This window comes from Vanellus vanellus, assembly GCF_965231255.1.
Source record: "Vanellus vanellus genome assembly, chromosome: 3".
Lineage (NCBI taxonomy): Eukaryota > Metazoa > Chordata > Aves > Charadriiformes > Charadriidae > Vanellus > Vanellus vanellus.
The window spans coordinates 67,495,808-67,519,798 of NC_138907.1; the positions used below are offsets into that span (position 1 = coordinate 67,495,808).

General features: G+C 36.8%; 1 protein-coding gene across 1 annotated transcript in view; it reads left to right on the top strand.

Moving 5' to 3' along the window:
• The window catches only part of EPB41L2 (erythrocyte membrane protein band 4.1 like 2), a 125,764-nt gene extending 103,254 nt beyond the window's left edge, over positions 1–22,510 (top strand). The window contains exons 14-22 of the mRNA XM_082480852.1: positions 2,408–2,554; positions 3,958–4,062; positions 8,096–8,149; positions 8,359–8,919; positions 10,804–10,926; positions 11,432–11,530; positions 14,345–14,425; positions 17,060–17,198; positions 21,254–22,510. Of these exons, the coding sequence (XP_082336978.1) occupies positions 2,408–2,554; positions 3,958–4,062; positions 8,096–8,149; positions 8,359–8,919; positions 10,804–10,926; positions 11,432–11,530; positions 14,345–14,425; positions 17,060–17,167 (1,278 nt within the window). The 3' untranslated portion in view covers positions 17,168–17,198; positions 21,254–22,510. The remainder of the gene's footprint in view (positions 1–2,407; positions 2,555–3,957; positions 4,063–8,095; positions 8,150–8,358; positions 8,920–10,803; positions 10,927–11,431; positions 11,531–14,344; positions 14,426–17,059; positions 17,199–21,253) is intronic.
• The last annotated feature ends 1,481 nt before the right edge of the window (positions 22,511–23,991 follow it).

The following is a 23,991-nucleotide window of genomic DNA, read 5'->3' on the forward strand; positions in this document are numbered from 1 at the left end:
AAATTGACTTAGTAAGGCACAAGCAGTGATAGAGTATGGAAAAACTAATTCTGGTTCTCATGCTTATTGATTTTAGGAGCTTTGAGAAATGTATATGAGGATTGGATTTTTAAGGGGAATGTTTAGATATGCTTCTGAAATCTTTGTCTTTTTTTTTTTCTTTTTCATTTTTCAAATGGAAGTAATTCTTGCTTCCTAAAGGTTGGTTTTTAGTGAAGATGAGCAACAACAAAGAGCTTTGAAGAGTATGTTAGTATGTAGTGTTTTGTCACTGAAGTAGAGATTTTTATTATAAGAATTTCCATATAGTCTGTTAAACTGGATTACTTTATCAAAGACTGTAGTTATATTAGGTGTCATTTAACTTGTGGTTAATAACATGAACTAGTAACTGAAGAAACTTTAGAAAATCCTACTGCTGTCTTTAATTTATTTTATTCATCCAGATGGGGCTATAAATAATTCCCTTTGTCACAAAAACTGTCTTTTCAAAAATCACTGGTTTTGTTCAGTAATAAGGAGATGTATGGATTGCAGTAACCCAACTAATATGTTTTTTGGCTTTTTGCAGCTTTTGATCACTATTGAAACTTTGCTTGTGTATAACTTACTAAAGCACTGAAAGTGTGCATTGCATAACTGTGCTTTGATCAAGTCCAAGAAATGTGCCTTGTGTCGAGCCAAGACAGGTTTTAAAATTATGACATGATTGTTACGAGCTTCAGTTGGGTAGTAGAATGCCTTTGGCATAAGGTTTTATTTCAACCAGAAAATACATACTCTAGGGGGGCGTATTTAATGTCTCATTTGTTAGTCCTAGATTAAAAGTGAAGCATTGGTCCTGTGACAATATGAACCTATTGAGTTGCCAGAAGGGGAGAGGCTCTTAGTGTTCAAAGTGCATGTGTAAATATTTGCAGAATTAGGAAATAGATGTGCAGCACCAAACTGTTACTGGTGCTGAACATGCTTCAGTGAAAAGAAATTAGAAACTAATGAGTTTGTATTGGGTTTGGATTTTTTATGACTTAAGACAGGGTGTCTTTGCACTGGGACCACTGACTATAAAATCCTAACCAAGATGTTAAATTTCAAAATGTTCTGTTACAAAGTATATAAAAATCTTTGTACAAAACCCAGATGCTGTACCTAAATTATTGTATCTGATAACATTCTTTTGATAACACTTCATTAATAATTATGTCGACATTGATATTACTCCATTTTAATCTTCAGTCTTTTAATTCTGTACTAAAAATGGATCTGAGGCTTACACTTGAATTTCACCACAGAATACTGAAAAAATACTCTTGTGTTAGTGTGCAAAACCAGCATAAGCTTTTCTCAAGACCTGGCATGCTGGAAGGAGGGCAGATTATGAAAGCGGAGTGAAATCTGCTCTTCCCACCAAAGCCCAGCATTGTATTTAAAGGATAATAAATTTCTAAGAGAGCTAAGCAGATACACTTTGCCTGCTTAGCAGAACAGTCATGTTTCTGCATAGCCCCTGATCCTTATGTCTGCTGTTGTATCTGGTATAAGGTGAAACACTAGCTTGTAGTCGTTTGATCCAGGGTGCTACAGCTTTGCCTCAATCGGTCATGACAAAATCTATTTCGATATTCACACTGTGCTCTCTCCCCTTTGGCACTTGCCTGTGTAGGTGCAATTTAGAGACATCATCTCTTTGGCATTGGTGTGCACATAAATTATCCCTACCTGAGTTCTGTGCCTGCTTTCAGGTTCTTAAATGTGGAATTGGCAGATATCGGGTTTTAAGTCTTTAAATGTGATTCTTCCAGTAAGTTTAAGTCTATGTGACAGGCACAACAAGTAGTCCCTCTGAAGTTAAGCAGGTGTTAGTTGCTTGCGTATTTGGCCCTGTAGTATTGCCTTCACAGAAGTAAGTATTCTTCATAGAGCTGGTAATATAAAGAAAGATGCGTTTTTGTAATGCTTGTTGGGTTAGATTGTTCTTTACAGCTGCCTTCAATAATGTTAGTTGTGCAATATCCCAAAAATGCTTCCTTCTGTGCATACAGATTTTAGATGAAAGCAAGCAAGTACTGGCAATTATTATTGTTTCACAGTGCTAGTAGTTTCATATTTTGGATGAAAACAGCCCTCTGTTAAATAGCCATGCACAGCATTATTTTGCCTTTGCCTTAAAATATGGAAGAAACAGTGTATGAGTGGCCCTTCATTACAAAAACAAAACCAAAAAAATCTTAGTTCCCTTATAGCCTTAAACTTTTTTATTTTAAGGCACTCCAAAGAAGAATAGCTCTTCAGACACAAGGCACTTTCCTTGGTTGGGTTTCTTTTTTTGCCTTTTTTTTTTTTTCCAGTTAAGTTTGCATTTGTTGTCGTGTTTTGTCCTACTTTGTTTTACGTTGCGGGTTGCTAGGACCTGGATAAGACCCAGGACGACTTACTGAAACACCAGGCTAGCATTAGTGAGCTCAAGCGCAATTTCATGGAATCCACACCTGAACCACGCCCAAATGAGTGGGAAAAGCGGCGTATCACACCTCTGTCGCTACAGACACAAGGGGTATGTCACTGCAGACACTTGTCCGCATGCATTTCTGTACAATCCTGTATGTAATACAGTAAATGCAGTTTGTCCTTTAGATTAACACTTTCTTTGGCTAATGTAGTATTTGTTTATACTAAGTATACATTAACTTTTTACCACTTACTGTTGGACCTGACTTTGTTGGGAATGTGTGGAATTCTATTCTTCTACAAGAACAACTGAATTAGAATCACTAGAAAAAAAAATGGAGGTGATGGCAGTATTTTCCTATGTATTAAGGACAGCTTAAATTTCACCTTGATTTACACGTATTGATGGTGGTAACTTTTCAGTGACAGTAGAACTTTTCCCTCCTTTTCCCTCTCTTTAGCTCTTCATAGACAGCTTGTGCATAAAGACACACACAGCCTGTGTGTTGTTTCAGAAGGACCTTACATGACCAGTTAATTTACAGTGGTGACTTCTTCAGGACATATTTAATATAGTTGTTAAAATTTACTCACCTTAATCTCTAAAAGTCTGTAAAATGAATGTACCTACTTTTTCTCTATACCTCCTTCCTGACTGAACCTTAAAACAGCAGTTTGGAAAACTATTTTCTACAAATATCGTCCTGGATGCTTGTGGCAAGAAAACTACCCAAATAAATTTCTCTCGCTGTTGTGAAACTTTTAGTTTTATGAGGAGCTATTTGCTGCTTCTTTCATATAGTAGAAAAGCAAATCGAGTCTTCAAAAGCAATCTATTTATCTTCTGTTGTTATCCTTTTCTTCCACCATTTCCCCCCCCCCTTCCCTCCTAAATGTATTGTTGTCCTGTCCCATTAAATTCTTAAGTATTCTCTTCAGTTCCTAGAGGTGAATTTTCAGTTAAGCTTGCTTGATATAACCAAATGATTTTTTTTTTTTTTAATAAGACGTTATTTCAATAAGATACTTAAGCAATCTGATCTGTGAGTATGTGCATACAGATAATGCAGTCACTGACTGTATGGATCACTTCTTCAATGACTATTTTGTTAATTTATGGTTACTGCCAAGAAATTATTCCTCAGATTCCCTAGTAGTACGTGAATATTTCTACACACAGTGGTATTTGCATAGGTACAAACGCTGGTCAGATTTTCAAATGGCCACGTCATATTGGTTCATTTAATAGCTATAAATATCTTTTTGGTTAAAATAGACCTTTATGTAAAAGCGTAACTTAATTTTTGTTATGTGGTTGTGTGTATTTTCTATGTTGACTTCTTTGTATTGAAGTCGAGGCTCCTCCAAGTTCTTTTACCTCTGTATTTTTTTTCCTCATCTAGTGTGTTCTATGACTTTCAGATGGTTTGGGTTTATGTTTATGTATAGTGTGTGTCTGTCTCATTGCTTGTTGATTTACACTGGTTTTATAAAATGAAAACCAAATAGAAAAAAGGAGACCACATTTTCCAAGTGAAAACGCTGCCTGCGAAGGAGAAGCAATGGACTGCAATGACATGGATTGCTGGAGCAAAACCAGAGGAAACCGATAAGGTGGCTGCCCTGAAACCTACTGCCTTTTTGCTGTATCTGCTGTGGGCTAGCTTGGGCACTTCTTTCTTTTTCTTTTTTTTCCCTGATGGAGATAACTTTTTTAAGCCAGTACTGAAAGGAGAAGGTTGAGTTGTAACCCAGGATCTCTGTGTGTGTATATGCGTATATATATATACACATATATGAATGCCAGCAACGTTCTGCTTAAGCACCAAACTAGCTGTGAAGTTCTGAAGGGCTACTATTTGAAAAGAAAACCTATTTTTCACTGGAAAATTACTGTGTTTTATATGACTAGGATGACAGCAAAACACGTATTTCCATTCTATATGGAAATCATTGTCTGCAGTTATTTGACACTTCACACTAGAACTTTTGCTTTACATGTTCACTATGTAATCATTATTCAAACCAATAATGCTGTAGAAGCAGCTTCACTTCAAAGGCAGCCTGGTTCTGCATACCTCCACGCTTCTGTACCTCTCTTTTCATCCAGGAAAAGAGGGAGTTTTTCTCTCCCATAAGCTGGTTTAACAGCAGTGCAGTGAAAAGCACTATATAACCAGTGGGACTACTACCAGTGTGATAGCAATGATGGGTAGCAATTGTGATGTTTTTTTACATCACTTTTTGGACTATTTTCCACCACCTAGGACTTGGGACAAATGTAGGTTAATGTAAAGCTGTCAGTCCTATTTCAGTAACATATATAAAAGCAAGGTCTGGAAAACAGTGCATTTCCATCCTGAATTATTTGCTAATGGACGTAGAGAAGTTTGTGTTCAAGTGTTTAATTACCCCCAATTTATAAACTTGCTGGTATTAGTAGAGTAATACGTTGCTCAGTCCTGTTCACGGACTGTATGTTTCCTTACCTGTCTCTTAGGATGGTTGGACAATAGACGAGAATAAAGCAGGCATACCGCTGCTAATACTCTTTCTTTTCTTCCTTCTTTTGCTCCAGTGAAAATACTTGCAAATAAGTCATTTTCTGTGTATGAGAAATGCTATTTTGGGTACATCCCGTTTGTGCCACTATACTTCTGTATCACCATACTCCCACAAATGCACAGCATCTGTGACTTAATTGTAACGGAAATTGTGACACATTGATATATATGTCACAAATAAATATGTGAAATGTTATGTTGTGGATACCCGCAATAATTTTTTTTTTTAATCCATCCCCCCAACCCGCTGCTGCCCGTAAACAGTATTTCATGTTAGTGTATATGACTATGTACCAGAAGGAATTTGCTAGGAATTTAAACACCTTCACAGGATAATACATTATTGTAACTAGAGTAATTTGATGAAAGATTCCAATTCTATCTATACATTTAATTATTTTTACTAAATGCCTCCTCAGGGAACAGGGGTTACATTGTCAAACAAATTGTGCGATTCGTGTTTTCCTTTTAAAAGATTAGAAGACCGAAAAATTTGCAGGTGGTAAAATGCGAAAAGATGGGTGGTATGTGCCTGTCTTTAATTATATACATATGTGGGGGAGAGAGATGCACACAGTCTGACTACGTAAAGATTTCCCCCTCCCCCCTTTTTTTTACTGCTTTGAGTGGTTAGAAAACATGTGGTACCAGAGTATGGTAGAAGGAGCATCATGATATTTATTGGGCGCGGTAAACTAGGGAAAGAAAGTGGTGAGGAACACATTGCCCTGATGGATATTGAATGTTGCACAAGGGTGGATTTAATAACTTGCATTCACATTAAATTTTCTTAGCCACCTTTTGAAATATAGTTTAAATTTTATTGTAGGGGGGAAAAAAATGTAAGGGTTCTTTTTCTTTTCCTTCTCTGTTCTTCTGCATGCCGTATGTGTTGTGTAGTATATGCACAGTAGCATGGTGTAACTTCTGTCAGTTCAGATTCTACGTTGCTTCTCACCCGGACTGCTGCTGTCTGTGTGGCACCTTGGCTTTTCTCTGGCATCTGCTTCTGCCGTGATTCTCTACGGTGCTGCTTTCTAAGACAGAAATGTATCTTCTTGAACATTGTCAAAATGTGTGTTATGTCCATCTTGGGTATTTGTTACATTCTTGGCTTTTTATTTTAGCTGGTTTTACTTCTTAATTAATCCAAGAGCTGGTGGAAGGAAAACTAGAATAGAGACTTTCAGCCTTTTCAGAGGCCTGTGTACCCACATGAATTTTAAGTTTGCTTTATCGTGCAGATTTATAGTACTACAGAAAATAGACCAGACTGTGAACATAATTTGTTTTAAAGCAACGTACCCTTTCACATATGTTTGAATAAAACGGGTTTTCCCAGTAGAATGGGAAAGGCTTTTTGAAAACAGATTCTTTAATAGAAACAAATTTGCTTAGGTTATTTAAGCATTTTAAAGCATAAATATATATTATAAAGAAAACCTTGTTTCAACGTTGTGGGTATGCATTGTTTAAAGCATATGTATCTGACTACCCTGAAGCTCTGAGCCAATTAGGCATTAGAAGGTGTTAAAAATGGATTTTTAAAAGGGAAACATGCCAATAGTAAATACAGAATTACAGCCCGAGTAAACTGTCCTGTCTGGAAAATCCATTGAAATGTTAATGTTCTTAATTTTTATCGTGTGATATGCCTGGTGGAGAGATGTAGTATTGGAGTACAGCTGTGTGTTGCAGTGACAGCAGTGTTTTGTCCCGTCTGCTCTCCCTTCGCCTTTGGGGGACCGGTGCCCGCGCAGCGCCCGCTGCCTGCCCCCAGCCCAGTCCCTGTCCCTGTCTCCTGTCTCTCTTGCCGCACCTTTCCTTTGTAGGTCGCTGCCGCTCCGTCCGTCACTCTTTAATTCTTTCCTTTCCCTTTTCTAACTCGTCTAGAGCCTAGAAGAGGAGATAACGTCCATTTTATTTAGTAAGGAGGGCTTTGGCGCTGGCACCAGAGGGCCCTTCGCCGCCGCCGCCAGCCCGGGGCCAGCAGAGGGCGCTGCGGAGGAAGAGACCGCCGCCTCCGCCGCGCCGCCGCCCCAGGTGCTGCCCCCGCCGCCGGCCGCGGAACGGTAGGGGCTGGGCAGGGGACGAGGGCGCGGGGTTGGATTGGTCACCGACCCCCGGCGCCTTAAAAGTGGCACAAAGGTGGCCTGCAGCTTACTTCTCCGGTATCAGAGCCGGTAAGCTGGTCGTAGAGGGGAGAGAGGAATCCGGGTAGAGAGCTTAATTCTGTGTTTGCAGCACTCAAGAAGTACTAATTGGTGCTTGTTTAAGCTTCACGGGGAACGCTCGCTTACACTCTGTAGGTGCTTTGCTTGGTAAACAGCAATCAAAGCTCGTATTAAGTCACAGATGATGTGTTGATTTTTGTATTCTTATTGTTTGCACTCAAATTTTGCTGCAAGCTGTTAACTAAAAAATACATTAAATCAAAAAAACGACCTAATACATAATTCACGCTAGGCTTTCTGGGATATCCGTTGCAGATCATTTTGTTACGGAACAAATACTAATATAACTGCTTTAATCTCATCATTTTGGCTCCAAACTGTATCCTCATGGGATCATCTTGGTAATCATGTGTTGCTATTCTGACAACATACCACGCTAAACAGTCTCCCTTGTTATCTTTGAAGTTTCATGAAGTAACAGACCAAAGATGAACAACTAATAAAACCTTACAATAAAGTCTTTTTTTAAATTATTTTCTATGATGATAAACTGATAGGAGAATGCTAAGTAGGTTTTTTTTACTTAATATCCTTCTTAATTCCTGATGTAACTAAGAGAGGTAACTGCCTTAGCATCACTGGCCAGTGCACTCATGCTCTTCTTTTCAGTCTTTCGTAATTAAATTCTTATCCCAATTAATAATGTCTGTAATTCTTAACTACTTTTCAAGGGACTATTTCAATGAAGGGGAAGGAAAGGAGCATAGTTCTATGTGAGTCTTGCAGTGAACACATAGTATCTGTCTAGTATCATGTATATACATTCTTAAAAGCTTGCTTGGAGGATGTTGCACTGTTGAAAAGGGTTATGCATTGATTTTTGTCCTCTGATTGCTTTTTATTTCACAGAGACATGCTTCCAGAGCAGAAGGGCCTTGTACTGGAGTCAGCGATGCTGATAAGGTTCTACTGATTTTTTTCCATAGTTAAATTTGGCTCTAACTCTTCCAGTCCATCTTCATTCTTTCTTTCCTTCCTTTTTCAGTTAACCATCACAACCATCTTTTGTCTTCTACATGACATGAACCAGCCATCAGCTAGTTTTGTTTCCATCATTTTAATTTATTCATATACTCTACTTTTGTTTTTCCTCATCCATGTTTTTTGTACAGAGTTCACATGAGACTCTGGACATAGTGGAGGAGAAGAAGCAGGCAGAGGTTGGGATAGAAGAAACAGTAGTCGTAGACGAAACCAACAAAGGGAAAATGCAAGTTGCCACTGATGCTGGGGAAACATGTAAGGTGGAGCATCTGTCAAAAAAGGACTCTTCTTCATTGCCATCAGATAGTAGCAGCAGCAGCAGTAGTAGTGAGAGTGAGGATGAAGAGGTGGGAGAATACCAGCCACATCATAGGGCAATTGAGGAAGTCATCAGGGAAGAACAAGAAGAAGATGAAGACATGAAAAGGAAAGAACATGAAGAAAAAATACAGCATGTCGAAGCCACACCAGAAGGCAATAAAATAAATGTGCCAGTTGAGCATGCACAAGTTACGACTGAAGATTTGGTCCGTGAAAATGCAGTTACTATAGCTACAGAAGAGAAGAATTTGTCAGAGGAAACTAAGCGAGATTTAGGTGAAGAAAAAGAGGAAGAACAGCTCAAACTCAATGGAGATGTGTCTCATGTTGACATTGATGTTGCACCACAAATAATTTGTTGTTCTGAGGTAAATGGTAGAACAGTTTGACAACTAGATTAAGCAGAGATAAAAAAATATACCTGCCTTTCTTCTTCTCCTATTCCTCCAACTCTTCAGGCATCCAACAAGATTCAGATCATTTGGAAGGGGAAACCATTGATGAGCAGTGAAAATCTGTCTCCTTCAGTTATGGTTTCTGACTTTTTGCTACAACTGGGTGAAAATCACCAGTAAGGCAAACCTTCCGAAGACTGACATCTCCTTTTTATCGCCCCCTTATTTTATATGCACATATATAATGTATATTTATTTTTTACGTTTCAAGTGTTTTAAGTCTCGTCTTGTCTATTTGTCAATTGTTTTTGACACGTCCATGACATGTAATTGTGATTGGAAAGTTATTGGCAATTGAAATTAGAAAACACCCGTCACAAATTTTTGTTCCTTTTTTCCCCTCACTACTCACTGCTTTTGTTGCCTTTTGTTTTCCCTTTTAAAAAATGTTATGGATTTATAGACTATGGCTAGAAATTGCATAGCTGAGAACATTGCATTGTAAAGGGATGAGGCCTATAACACGGTCTTACTGTGAAGTCTTCTAGTGCAGTAGATATTTAGGGAAGCATGCATGGGTTCCAGTCACAGTCGGTTGTTTTAAGCCAAACAATGTTGAAGGGTTCATTACTGGGCAAACTTTATAAAGAAGCAGAAAAGTAAAAAATGAAGCGCAGGGACACATCTCTTTGTAAAGCTGGCATGATCAACTGATGAGTTTTTCAACAATTGGATAGGGTTTTTTCCTAGTTATCTACCTACTTGTTCTTGTAACGGTGGCAAATGTTTTTCTTTGCACTTAAATCCAAAAAATTTTCTTTCTTTCTTTTGTTGTTTTTTCAATACATAGGTGTTCTGATTAATGATATGAAAAAATTAGTTAAATTAGTTTATAAGACCTTTAGAAGCTGCAGGCCACCCGCACTTCCTAAAAACATAGCTAGTCTGGAGGAAGGGGAGAAGGGCTGCTGTGTGTACAAGTGTGTGTGAGGGAAAGAAAGGATTTTTCTTCCCCCCCCCCCCCCTGGAATTTCCCCCCCATGCGTATCTAAAATCAATGGGAGATAGCAACTGATGCATCTAGAAAAACAGCAAAAGGCTTTACTGGATCTTTTTTTTTTTAAGTTCTTAAATATATTGAAAATCTGCTGCAATAAGATGTCACAAGTTCACTATTTTACAGACCCCTAGTTAATTCCTTTTTTTTGTGATATTGCAGACAACTAGTGGTACTAGCAAACTCTAAATGGTTAAAACGGCTTTTTAGGATTGTTGTCAAAAGAAGCCATTGATTTCCAGAATTACTACATTGAATGTAGACTGCTTAAGATCCAAATGTCAAAGTTGTTTTTCTGTTCCAGGTGTAGTACATACTGAAAAGTTAGTTTTATGTAATTTCCTTGGAATTTCTAGTTCTTCTTTGCAGCTTGACTGAGCAATGATAGATATTTTCCCAGATTAATTCTAATATGAAGTTTATCCATTTGAGCTAGATGTCAGCTTCTTTATGCAAACTAATATTTTTCCTAGTGATGCTCTCTTAGATATTTTCAATACCTGTGGTGCAGCTTGGTTTTAGCAGTTGCCTTCTGTGATATGTACTGTTGGCTGAAACACAGAAATTTGGCAAGGTTATTAGGAGATTAAATCTTCCTACTGTGTTATGTAGGTACTAGAGGGCTGGTATATTAGTCTTCATTTCACTATGCTTATTTATTGCATGCTTTTTGATTGGGAAGACAGTCAAATGCTTACCTTACTGTTACGATTTTCTTGAGTTTCTGGTTGTGTTTTCTTGATCCACTTTACAAACCTTCTTCTGTCTTTTGAATTGATTGGTTATTTCTTGCACCACAGCCTCCAGTAGTGAAAACAGAGATGGTAACCATTTCAGATGCCACCCAGAGAACTGAAATCTCCACTAAAGAAGTTCCAATTGTTCAAACAGAAACTAAAACTATCACATATGAATCTCCGCAGGTATGGTGGCTGGGTTATAATATTGTTTGCAAGCTGGCTTTTATTCCAGTTACTTATAGATCAAAATACCTAATGTCCAAAAAATGCTTTTCAAAAACCTACACTTTTTTCTAGCCGTTAAGCTTATGCTTTGGCTGTGAATTAGGTAAGTGAAATGTTTGTAGACAAAGCAATATTACTTCTGAAGTTCTAAGTGTTGGGTTTTTTTAATATAAGGGTTTAATTGCTGTCTGCATATCTATAACTCATTTTTGGTTTTGGACACTTGATTAAAATATCCCAGTGCTCCTGAAAGGAACGTGTAGCTTTGATCATAAATTTTCCACAAGAATGAACTGTAACAACACTCTTACATGACTCTGTAAACTTGGATGGCTTCTGTTTAGATTGTAGTGCTAACTGAACTAAAGAATGTGTTTAGTAAGAAAACCAGCCTTTGCTCCTGTGAAAACAAAGCTTTTAAATGCCAAAATACAAAAATACAATTTATTTTTTTTCCTTACAGTTTGATGGCAGTGCTGGTGGCAATGCTGGTGTGCTGCTGAGTGCACAGACAATTACATCAGAGTCAGTTTCTACTACCACAACTACACACATCACAAAGGTAAAATATATTAACATTGCTCTGAACTAAAAAAAAAAAAAAACCAAACCCTCAAAATAAAGTCTTACATGAAGTTTCTCATATATCTGCTAATTTATTAAAGAAAACTGACTTGAAATGGACTGGATTCATTCCTGGCATGTGTGAAAGTTAATCTTTCTGTACACAGATTTTGAACAGAGAAGCCCTAATGAATAAGCAGGAATATCTGAGAACAGGACAGGGAAAGGGAGGACAATATGTTTAGTATTTTTAGTACTTCATATAGGTATTATTTCTGTGTTTGATGAATGACAATGTACCTAAATTTCTACAGTTTCAGCCCTGTCATCACTCGCTGATATCTTACAGAATCTTTGTTAATGTAACTGATTTGTCTGAGGTCTGCAAGTGCTCAGCGAATGGCATCGGTTATAAGTATGAACTGAAACAGTGTTTTCTCAGCCTTTGTGTTGATGATCCTTGTGCTGATAGGTTTAGAGCATATTTAAAAACAGTTCATACCACTAGATTGCTTTGCAAGCGTATACATTGCCAGAGTATGTTAGAACTACCAAGCTGTGATGATGATTATTTTTATTATTGATTTATGTAAATATTTATCAAATTTTGGGTGTCCCTCAACAACACAGGCTTGAACTTCTGTCTTTGAACTCTTAAAATAGTTTTCCAAGAAAATTACAGAAAGCATTGTTTATGGTAAAGCAAAAGGGAAGAGGGAAACATAAGGTGTGAGTTTGGGATTTTTTCCCCCAGAACAAGAAGTTTCACATCATAGCAGAATGGAACAATAATTCACTGCTCACTGGATATATATTCTATATATATATTCTAAAGATTGAAATAGTCTTTCTAAAGATTGAAATAGTCTTAAGATTGAAAGTTATATTCACAGAATGACAGCGGAAGGATGATGTTGGAAAGTTGTCGGATAAAAGTCACGTGAAATAAAGTAAGCTTAGAATTTAAAACGTGTATGTTTTGTTATACAGACTAGTCAACAGGTCCTGTTCAGTCTCCTGCACCCTTCTGGAATCATTAAGCCACCACCATTTTAGGAAAAACTCTTTATTCAATAAATTGTGCTACCATACATAGAGGGGGTGGGAAAAAAAGTGTACCTTTACTTGTCAAGTTCAGATGTCAAATAATGCTGCTTTTTTGAAGAAACCATTAAAGAAAATGGTTTCAGTCTTGTCTTCTACTAAAAAAATTACTGGGATTACTCTAATGTAGCAGGTCCTTATCTTTTCTTACCAACTGCTTATCATTGATTCAAAAGGCTGTTTGAAATTTCTAAACTAATTTTCCATTTTACATCCCAAACTGTTCATTATTGATAAAGTGACCTGCCAAAATAGTTTTAATCTTCTAATGGAATTCTTAACAGAATTATCTTGGATCTTTTCTAATATGGTCAGTTTATCTGAAGTAGTAGTTTATTCTTTTCTCTTATACAGGCTGATTTTAAAAAATAAAAGCATTTAATTTTTTTCTGTGATAATTTTTGTATAAGCTAATATATTTTAATCATTAGAGTAAGAAACAACGCACAAAATTATTTACATCAGAAATGTGAAATATTTCACATTTACATCATATTTACATCAGAAATGTGAAATATATCACTAAGGTCCATTGTCATGGTTTAACCCCAGCTGGCAACTAAGAACCACACAGCTGCTCTCTCTCTCCTAGCAGGATGGAATAGGTGATAGAATCAGAAAGGTAAAAGTGAGAAAACTTGTGGGTTGAGATAAAGACAGTTTAATAAGTAAAGCAGAAGCCACACACACAAGCAAAGCAAAACAAGGAATTCATTCACAACTTCCCGTCAGCAGGCAGGTGTTCAGCCATCTCCAGGAATGCAGGGCTCCATCACACATAACGGTTACTTGGGAAGACAAACGCCGTAACTCCAAACATCCCCCTTCCTCCTTCTTCCCCAGCTTTATGTGTTGAGCATGGTATGCAGTATGACTTTGGTCAGTTGGGGTCATCTGTCCCAGCTGTGTTCCCTCCCAACATCTTGTGCACCCCCAGCCTACTCGCTGGTGGGGTGGTGCAAGAAGCAGAAAAGACCTTGACTCTGTGTAAGCACTACTCAGCAATAACAAAAACACCTCTGTATTATCAATGCTGTTTTCAGTACAAATCCAAAACATAGCCCCATAGTAGCTCCTATGACGACAGTTAACTCTATCGCAGCCAAAACCAGCACATCCATGAACAGCAGAACTGAAAACCAGATCATCTTTGTATTTAATGGCATAGGATTCTTCAGAGACTGAGAAGAGGCCCATGGTATATAGGTTGAAATCAAAGAAAAGACTCCTGGAATTTCCTTGTTGCCAGATTTATATGGTGGAAGATGCTAGAATTCCAGTTTGTCTGCATATCTAGATCTGTTTAAACTTGGGCTTCAGTAACAGAAGGAATTCTCTATTGCTTGGTTTTTATCAAGTTTAGCAATTGCTAGAATGTGACAAACTGCGTAACTGAAAAAGGAAAGGATGATTTAGCACCGAGAATCACAGAATGGTCAGGGTTGGAAGGGACCTCTAAAGATCATCTAGTCCAACCTTCCTGCCAGAGCAGGGGCACCTACAGCAGGTTGCACAGGACGGTGTCCAGGTGGGTTTTGAATGTCTCGAGTGGGAGACTCCACAACTTATTTACTTTATTTAGAATATTTACTACTAATTGCAACTCAGTCACAGAAATTTATTTGCTTCAGTGCAACATAAAGGAGTGCTTTGTGGCAATATGGAGTAATTACAAGGATATTTTCTTCTTTTTTTGTGCCATCTGTAGATGGTGAAAGGTGGGGTTTCAGAAACAAGAATTGAGAAGCGCATTGTCATTACAGGAGATGCAGATATTGACCATGATGAGGTAAGCATGTAAGCTGTCAACATATACAGTGTGCTTTTTGTAGTCCAGTGAGATCTAGATATTTCAGAAACCTGAAATAAGAGAAAGGCAGAGAAATTGAATAAGAGGACACAGAAAGACCCTGAGACTGTTAATTGTAGCGAAGTTGTTAAGCGATCATGTTTTGTGAATAAGGAGCCTTTAGAATATAACTGAAAAAAAAACAGCATTTGTAATTTTGCATCATAGATCATGTGAACGGATATCTTGCTATTTTTAAATGGATTGCTTTTTCTGGAAAAAACCCAAGTTGTTTAGTGCTGCTTTTGCCATTTGGAAGGAGAAGCATTACTAAAATAAGATTATTTTGATACATTAATCTGGATAGATGAGAGTCTACTATATTGTGTCAGCAACATCTGAATGCAGCACTCATTTTGACTGAAATTTTTTTTTGAAATACATAAACTGCTCAAATTTAAAAAATAGGTTTTGACTTGTATTTATAGAATTTTGTATAACAAAAGTAATTATTGATCTGGGAATCTTATGTAAGTACCTTTCATCTCTGTCAGTACCAAAGCAGTATTTTACGATGCCTTAGATTAAAATCGCTTCTACCTGCCCAATTAAGATGGCTGAATTTAAGCAGTACACAGGAAAATAATTGAGAAAGTGCAATTATCTATTCTTTTTAGTGATGATTACACAATTTTTGTTGTTTTTCATCTAAGAAACTATAGTTACAAAGTAGATCAACAGTCTACATGTATTGGATAATACAAATGGAAAAGCCTACCTTCTACATAAAGGTGGAGTGAATCAAATTGGAATTTAATTTCACATTTTGATTTGCCTTCAGAAAGTGGCTCTTGACAAGTTGAATCTCTTCTTGAAACTCATAATTAAATGACAAGGCTGTTCAGAATCAGGCATGGCTCTTGTTTGCCTTGACACACGTTCAGTGCACTTCAGACATCTGGAAAGGTCACACAATACCTCTAGTATACCAGACAATTCTCTAAGCTCTTCTTTGTTTTGAGATAAGTGGGTGATGAAGTAAAAAATGAAATCATAAAAAAGGAAGTACAAACTAATATTTTAATCACTGAAGTTTGAAGTAGCAGTGAGCAGCTTTTGAGAGATTTAAGAAATCTCTACCACTTTTTCTTCAGTTGATATGGAGTTCTTTAAATGCACAAACTACATGCTGGATGTTTATTCTTTTGTCATTTAGCTCCCTACATCACTAAAAGAGTTTTCAATAGGAAAATAAGATTTTAATTTGGAGTTTCAGAATTCAAATGCTTGTATTATTTGTTGTAATTTAACAATTAGACATTTAAGGGTTTTTTTTTCATTGTTTATGGTTTGATTATAAACCCTGATTCTTAAATATCAACAGCCGCTTTCTTTTAAATCCTTATTTGTACTACAGAGATTACACTTGGCATACTGTAAAAGATGGGACTAATAAAAAAATTGTTAGGATTAATACATCAGCAAAATTAGTATTGTACCAATGCATGCTATGTCATCTTCTGTACATATTTTCTTAGCAGGACTTCAAATTCATTGCCATATAATAGTTCAGGTGGCTAATGGTGTTTCCAGTCTCTCTTCAGAGTTAGTTATTTCTTCTCCCACTTACCACCTATGGCTCAGGAAATTGTCATTTTTCTAAATTAAGATAAGCTTTTTTGTTGCATTATATTTTTCTTGCTCTTTTTAGTATATTTGGAGTTTTTCAGTTGTGGTTGATACTAAGGTGAACAGTGAACTTACTGTTGCCTCTGAATGCCTTCCAGTAATACAGCTCACTGAAATAAGATTTAGTTCAGGGGAAGGAATAGAAGGTCCTAGGTGCTCTTTTTGCCTGTTCTGCCTCGCAGGGTGCTCTTATGTGGTTGACTGTAAATCTTGGAATAGAATGGAATGGAATGGAATATTTCAGTTGGAAGGGACCTACGATGATCATCTAGTCCAACTGCTAGCTGTGTATATTGATACATGTCTTAAGAAGATATAATCCCTTCTCCACATTTTAAGAAATTTTATGAAACTGAGTAATACTTATATTTATACTTCCCTGAGTTAAGCTAGAGAAAGTTCTCTTAAACTAGTAAAAAGGAATAAAGGAGATTCTTGTGCTGAGAAATTTCTGGTTTGATCATCTTCCAGAGTTTCAGTACCATACTTAGTACAGATCCTAAAGTATCTTTCCATTTTGTTCAGGAAACTGAAGGGAACTCACATTTTTCTGTACTGTGTACATTCTTGTTAAGTCTTTATTTGCTAGATCTATTGCAGAAGTTCGAAAACTTCTGGGGTATAAGAATAGCTTCTGTCTCCTGGAATGAGCTAGAAAAGTTACAGGATAACTTTATGGTTATTTGTTACATCCTGGAAATTGGTTGGGTTTTAGCATACTGTTTTGTTGGGATTTTTTTGGTTGGCTTTTGTGTTTTGAGGGTTTGTTGGGTTTGGGTTTTGGTTGTTTGTTTTTTTTGTTTGTTTTTTTTTTTTACCTCAAGCTCTCTCAAGTTCAGGAATTCAGAGTTCTGAACAATTATAACCAAAATTTCTCCCATTCTCTGGCCCCACATGAATGCCCTCTTGCTGTTGCTGAGTTACATATTTTGAATACATTTGCAGGCCCTGGCACAGGCAATCAAAGAAGCCAAAGAACAGCACCCTGATATGTCTGTCACAAGAGTGGTGGTGCACAAAGAAACTGAACTTGCTGAGGAAGATGAAGAGTAAAATCAAAAATGCCCGCAAGCAGATACTTCAGGTAAGCTTATGTATATAATTAACATAGGAAAATGTAGCATGAATTTTCTGTTGTGGTCTGTAATAAAAGGCTTGAAAAATATGAGGCATCTTTGCTATCACAAAATGGTAAGTTGAAACAGGTGCTAATAGAGTGTTAGTGTAAGAATTTTTATCTTAAGTCCAATCTGACCTTAATTTTAATTGCAAATTTTCCTGCATGTGTCTCCCAGTTTTGTCACAATACTCTCGGTGTTTCCTAAAATGTGTGGTCAAGTTTTTGTAGTTTATATTGAAGAGAGTTTGGGCTATTTCTGCAAAACATGAAGGATGTGTCACATTTTTCTGTTTACCTGTGCAGTTGCAGTCCTTGACTTACATCTTGCTTGTTTAGTGGGAAGACTGTGTGCACTTCCCAGCAGTGAAAGGGCACACTTGGATATTTTAATTTAGTCAGCTAATTCCTAATTCTAAGCAGAGTGAAATATTTAACCTTTTATCACTTTTCAAGGCAAGGAGGTAAATGCATTGCAAACTCAAGTTTTAAAGCCTCTTATCGGTTGAAAGAGGTATTTCAAAGAATGTCAGTCTATTAGGCCTCTAATTTCTAGGAATAAAAAAAAGAAAAAAGAAAAAAAAAAAGACCCTATCTCTACTTGATGTATTCAAGAGAAAGATCAGAATGCACACTAAATAAATCTGCTGTTGCACTGGTTATAGGCTAATGTCTTAAAGCTCAGTAACCATTTGGGTGTATAAAGCTTCAGGTTTCCTTTGCTTGTCACACTGGTTGATGTCATGAAACTGAAGCTTCAGATTTTTTGAACTTGATGGTTTTGTTAATTGTAGATTCAGATTGAAAGAAGAGATTTTGTTTGGAATGGTTAAATAACAATGAGAGAGATTTAAAAAGAAATGAAGTTTAAAAAGCAATGTTTTCGGCCTTCTTTGGGAGACATCTTAGTTTCTACTGATGAGTTTCTGTATTTAGCTAGAAGAGCAGAAGTGTTACTAGAGCATTTCGAGAGGGAAATCTGTTTTAGTACAACTTTAATCTTTTAATATGCATTTTGATCAATGTTAATGTAGGGGGAGACAAGGTAAAAGAAATACATTTTGTATTTTTTAAAGAGATGAGAGTTGTTGTGATTCTTAATTCCTTGGTTCTGTAATTTATACAGTGGTGGTTGTGGCCTGTGGAAAAGAGGGCTCTAGGTCCTGTACAGGCATGCATTCCCTTCATATCAAATGAAGTTTTTTACCAAAGGAAACTACCTGTCATAAACTTCATCCTGCAGCTTTAGGAGACTTCTAGGTATCATGAGCACCATTCATGAAGTGCCAGGAATATATGAAAAATGAGACACTCGCTTGGTTCCAAATTTGATGTAAGCTACTGTAAAGGGAGGAGGATGTATTTGACATAATTCTGATAATTTCTTATGTTGAGAAGATCAGTTTTATTCCTGTGCCTGAGTTTCCTAAGAGCTGAAGATTTCACTGTAGGGTATCACTTCTGTGATCCAGAGGAGAAAAGATGCAAGCATCAGTTTGAGATGATACGAAGTGCACCTACTGAATGCTACTCTACAAAAGATGACCATTATCGAGGAATCTGGGTCTTCCTGAACTAGTCACTGATCACAGATGCATATTTTCAGCTGAAAGACATAGGCTAAAGCCTCAATTTATTACCCCTACAAGTATCTTGCTTTTCTCTAACATCTGGGTAGGAGTGGAGGGACCTATGTTGCTGAGGAAAGGGATGGCTAATATACATTGCCAACTGTTGATATGTATATGATCGGTTAGAAGCTGCACGTTGTGAGGTATTAGGAGGAGAGTTTTTCTCTGTTGTGAGATGTTGGCAGAATTGTTGGTTCCCATCACTGCACACATCAGCTCTTCTGGGAGTTTATACTGATCTCCTGCTACCTGCAGCACTGCGCAGAGCAACCGGTGTTAAATGCTGCGGAGAAGTCTACAAGGGTAACAGTAGGATACTTGCCTTCTGCCTGCAGACAGGAAGTTTATCCACCTTCTCCATCAAAATGATTCCAGGTGTCTTTCCTGCCCTCATACAGATTGTGTTAGAACTACAATGTTTGTTTTGGTTATGTGAGTTTATGAATTACCTTTTGGCCAGTTTTCCTCTGAGCTGGCTGAGCAGCTAGAGGTTTTACATCAGAGTGGAGCTAAATTTGAGCTGCCCCCTGAAAATTTCTTCAGTTTTGGTCAGATTATTGTGTGTTTGAAAAAGGAATGAATAATATTTGCTCAAACCTGTACAAACCAGGAAAACAACATGGATCAAGTTTTGAAGTGCTAGGCCAACACTCACCTGGATATTACTGTTATAACATTACTGGTTTTTAATTAATATGACATTATATAATGTTATAAACTGGAAATAATAAAGTGGGGGTTGCTTGGGAGGGAAGACTGGGGAAAAGTCACCAAAAATTAGGAACTCTGCACAAATCTCTGTATATTTTTTCACCATACCTTTATTTCGGTGTTCAATTGGATTTGCTTAGTAGCTTTGTTGCTTAGTGACACTGAAAATGGGTATAGCGTATGTGCTTCCGCTTTGTTTTGAAAGCATAGGAGAGGACATGGAACTGCACTGGGCTGTGAGATAGGGATGTGTGGATGAGTCCTCACATCATGTAAATGCTCCAAAAGGGCTTGGAAAAATCCACATCACTTTTGAGAGAGCTACTAGTTTGTAGCAAGTATACCTGTGGTTTAGATAATTTCACTGACCCCTTGGTACACAGCAACATTAAATCAAACTGTCCTCATATTTTCAGCATTTACATAGCAGGATGTAAGGATCATTTTGATTTGCAAGGATTTACTATTACAATTATGTGCTACCATCACATTTTTCATTTATTATTTATCAGTGTGAATATAAACATCCTGGGAACAGGGGTTGCCTCCTCTGTTACATATGTGTAGAATGTGCCAGTTTCTTCATGCTACCTTAATCCAGAAAAGTATCTTGCAAATCAGCGTTAAACATAATCTATCCCATATGAGTAATTACAACATCTTTCTTGAAGGGACTGTGTCATGGGAGGAAGAAACGGTGTTTGCAGGTTTGCACCACATTTTCTACATTAGTGACTGACTGCAAAGTTGATTCTGTTCCTTCATCAAATTTTTAGCTACTTTGTAAAAATTTTATTCAGAAAAAAACATTCAAAGAATTTCTTCTGTCTGCTAAGGGTGTTTTTTTTTTTCTTTTTTGAGAATTAAATACATTGTGGAATGGTGTCTGCAGTGTATCAGAGAGTGTCAGATGTTCTTGTCTGAGTTTGCCAGTTGCTTTACAACTCTTGGTCTGAAACACTTGTAGAGAGTAAAAGAGGACTAAAATGAAGACATTTCACCACACTTTTGTGTTTAAGACCTGGTGACTTGATTGACTGGTGATGCCTTTCAGCTAAACATTAAGGAAAAATTTCAGTTGCCTAAACACAGGCCACCTGAAGTGCCTTGAATATCTGTCTGCAGCTTGAACCACCAAAAGACCTATACCCTCTTGTAGCAGGAACTGAAGGGCAGGTGGGACTGCAGAAACAGCTCTAGACAACTTTCTTTAGGCAGTGGAATCGTGCCATGACTCTTGATTAGTTGTTTCTAAAGTGATGAAAGCTCTGCCCCGATGACTACCGCAGTATTGTTTGTTTAGACTTGTTTTCTCTAATAAAAGTGAGAGATATTACACTCTGATTCTGAGGGATTATGAATTGAACAAATACCATATTTGATTTATGCACTACATTGTGGATTAAAATTTTCAGTAAACTGTGCAAGAAATGAGTATTAAAATACTATGAGAATTTTGGGGAGGGAAAAATATACTAGAGCAAGAAAAGCATTGATAGAAACTGAATTACTCTTTACCTCATGATTGAAGGGGGCTTCAGTTAATGCACCTATTTTTTATGAAATAACCTTCCCCAAAAATAACCTATGTGGAAAAAATTGCTTTTTGACTCTGATGTGACATTCACATAGTATCCGTTATGAATGCTTATATAATTTTCCTCCTCCTTTTTCTTCCAGAAGTAAAAATGATACTGACTGTGATCATGACCATGAAGAACTGTAATCATTCCAAGTTGTCACTACACTACCGAATTCACCAAGCCTGGCAATGGTGACCAGACGTTCAAGACTTAAATGCCAATACCAAACTCCATTTTAACATCTTTGGTCGATATTCCCTTACAACCTTTCTTGTTTATTTTTTTATAACCACTTCTTAACAATCTTAGATTTTTTTTTAAAATGGAGTTTTAGAGGGTATGATCTTCTTTTGCACAAGTACTTGTATTTTTGAAGCTGATTCTTAATTATATGAAAGTGAACAAAAAAGTCTGGAAGACATTGTTCACTGGAGCAGGTGGTAATTGTGCAGGAAGGGGGATCTTAACTAATTTAGATATAGGTTTTTCCAAATATTTCAAGTGAAATCTCTTACTGGAATAATTTACATTTTTTTTGTTTATTTTCTTTTTTTTTTTTGCAGATTATTCAGGTAAATATATGGTATCACATAACAAAGATTTTTATAAAACTACAACATTTCCTAAAATTTGAAAAAATATATTTCTTTGGATAAATTTTATACTGATATCTCTGTAACTCTTTCTGTTCTAAGGTTCTCCTCTCTGTGGAGCAGAGATGGTGTGGCAGTCTGTAGAGGAGAAGGAGTTGCAGACACATTTCTTCTGACTGAGCACTGTGTTCTTTTTGCACTTTGGTGCCAATGCTCAACTTCTTGCAGACGTTTTGCTGTCTGCAGCATTCCAGATAAGGAAAGAAGGAAGAACAAAATATCTTTCTCTTCTTCCAACAAGAGATGACCTAGGCAGCTTAAAACCTTAGTGCTTTTTTTCTTACTGTGTCCAAACTTCAGCACTTCCATTATTTGAATACATGTGTAGAATGCTTGCTTTCTATTAAACCTCACTCTCTCTGTGTTAGAACTGACATTTCTGTTATTGAGAAGGTATATGTTTGAGATGCTTCATCTAATGGTTGATGCAGGTTTTTAGGATACTGAGTAAAAGTGTACGATGGACTCCATTCACAAGACAGTACCATCATTTGAGACTGCCATTGAGAAAACCTGTTAATTATTTTGGATCTTATTTTTATTTTGTTCTTGCAGGGGGGGTTGTTTCAGGTTTTTTTTTTTCCTGTTGACTCTGTGTATAGTTAAAATGCCAAATTAGATTTATAGCAGCTTGAAGTTGTATTAAGTGATATTTTGCTTTCTGTAATTCTGTTATAAAATAAAGTTGTTTATTCTCTGTATGACTTTTGGCACTCAGACATAAACTTGGAAGATATTTTAAGTGAGCAAGTCAGTTATGAGAAATGCAATTCTAGAGGCCACAGAACCATGAAAAGAAGGAATTGATACCAGTAGTCTCCAGGGTTACCAGAAGGGTGGCACAATTATCTGGCTCCTAATACTGATACTAAAGTATCAGTGTTCCTTAGACATCTTCCAATAAAGCGTCCTGGTTTCTGTGGTTCAGGGAAGAAATCTTCAGATGCCAAAAAAGACAAGATTTGGACAGCACGGCACCAGTAAAAATGCCCCTCAGTCTGCAAGTGGTTCTGCTGAGTTCATTGAGTTAGGTTGTACTCTGATCTTCAAGTAACAAAACAAGTCATAATACTTCTCAGTATGTTCTTTTTCACTTCTGAGCAATGTATTTTTGGTGCTATTCTCAGTTTAGATAGCTGCCATCTGTCAGCATGGTTGCTTAACAGAAATTCCTGAGTTTTGGCTCCATACAATTTTGATAACGTAAGACAACAGTAACCAAGATGATGATTTATATATGCATATAGGTTTTCTCAATCCCGCATTACCCTGAAAAATAGCAGGTAACATTCTGCCCCGCTTTTCATCAAAACCTGAGAAATTCTGCCTTTCAAAAAGGGGAAGAGAACCCCACCCAGCCTAATAACACAGGAACACTATCACAGCACTGTGCGTGAGTTGGGAGGTTGCCAAGGAAGCGACAAGTTTGGCATATGTAAGTGGAGGTCAAAAGGGAGATATATGCATTTAAGGGGATGTCTTAATGGATTTTTCTTACAAAAATGTGTAAGAAAAAGCTTTATAAATTTTTTGAGGTATTTTTGATATGGTGTAGTATTAGTTGCAGAACTCATTTGGTAGGCAGAAAGTGTATTCAGCTCTTTATTGATTCGGATCTTTCTGATTTGTTAGACACTAGATCAATATTGGTTTTTATTGCAATTGTATTTAATCCTTAAAACTGCAAATATAATATTCCTGAAAAATACTGCTTTCGCTGAGAACTGCATATCTTCAAATAGTAATTAGAACCTTTTGTTAGGGAAAAATTAATAGTTCTTTCAGGTCAGCATAGCTTGTGCATAGCTATCACTTCCATTGATTAAACGTGTACTAATTAAACAATCGTTGTCATGCAGAAAAACTGAAGCCCTGAGTGTGATCAGTCCTAAAAATAGTCAAGTTTTACAGATTATGGTTGTACGTAATTATTCAAATGTTCTGGAATATTGTGCAAGTCTGAGTTTTCATTGTCACTTTTTTTTATACAATATATCTGTAGCAAAAACTGCAACATGCACGAAAAGAAATTGTTCTCAAGGCACTTCACAAGCTGGCTTTATAATACATAGGCAATTTCAAATACAATTACAGGCCCATTTAATGAGAAGATATTGCAGTAATTAATTCTGTTTAAATACTGAGAAAAATTAGTCTTGTGGATCCTACACAAAAACACTCA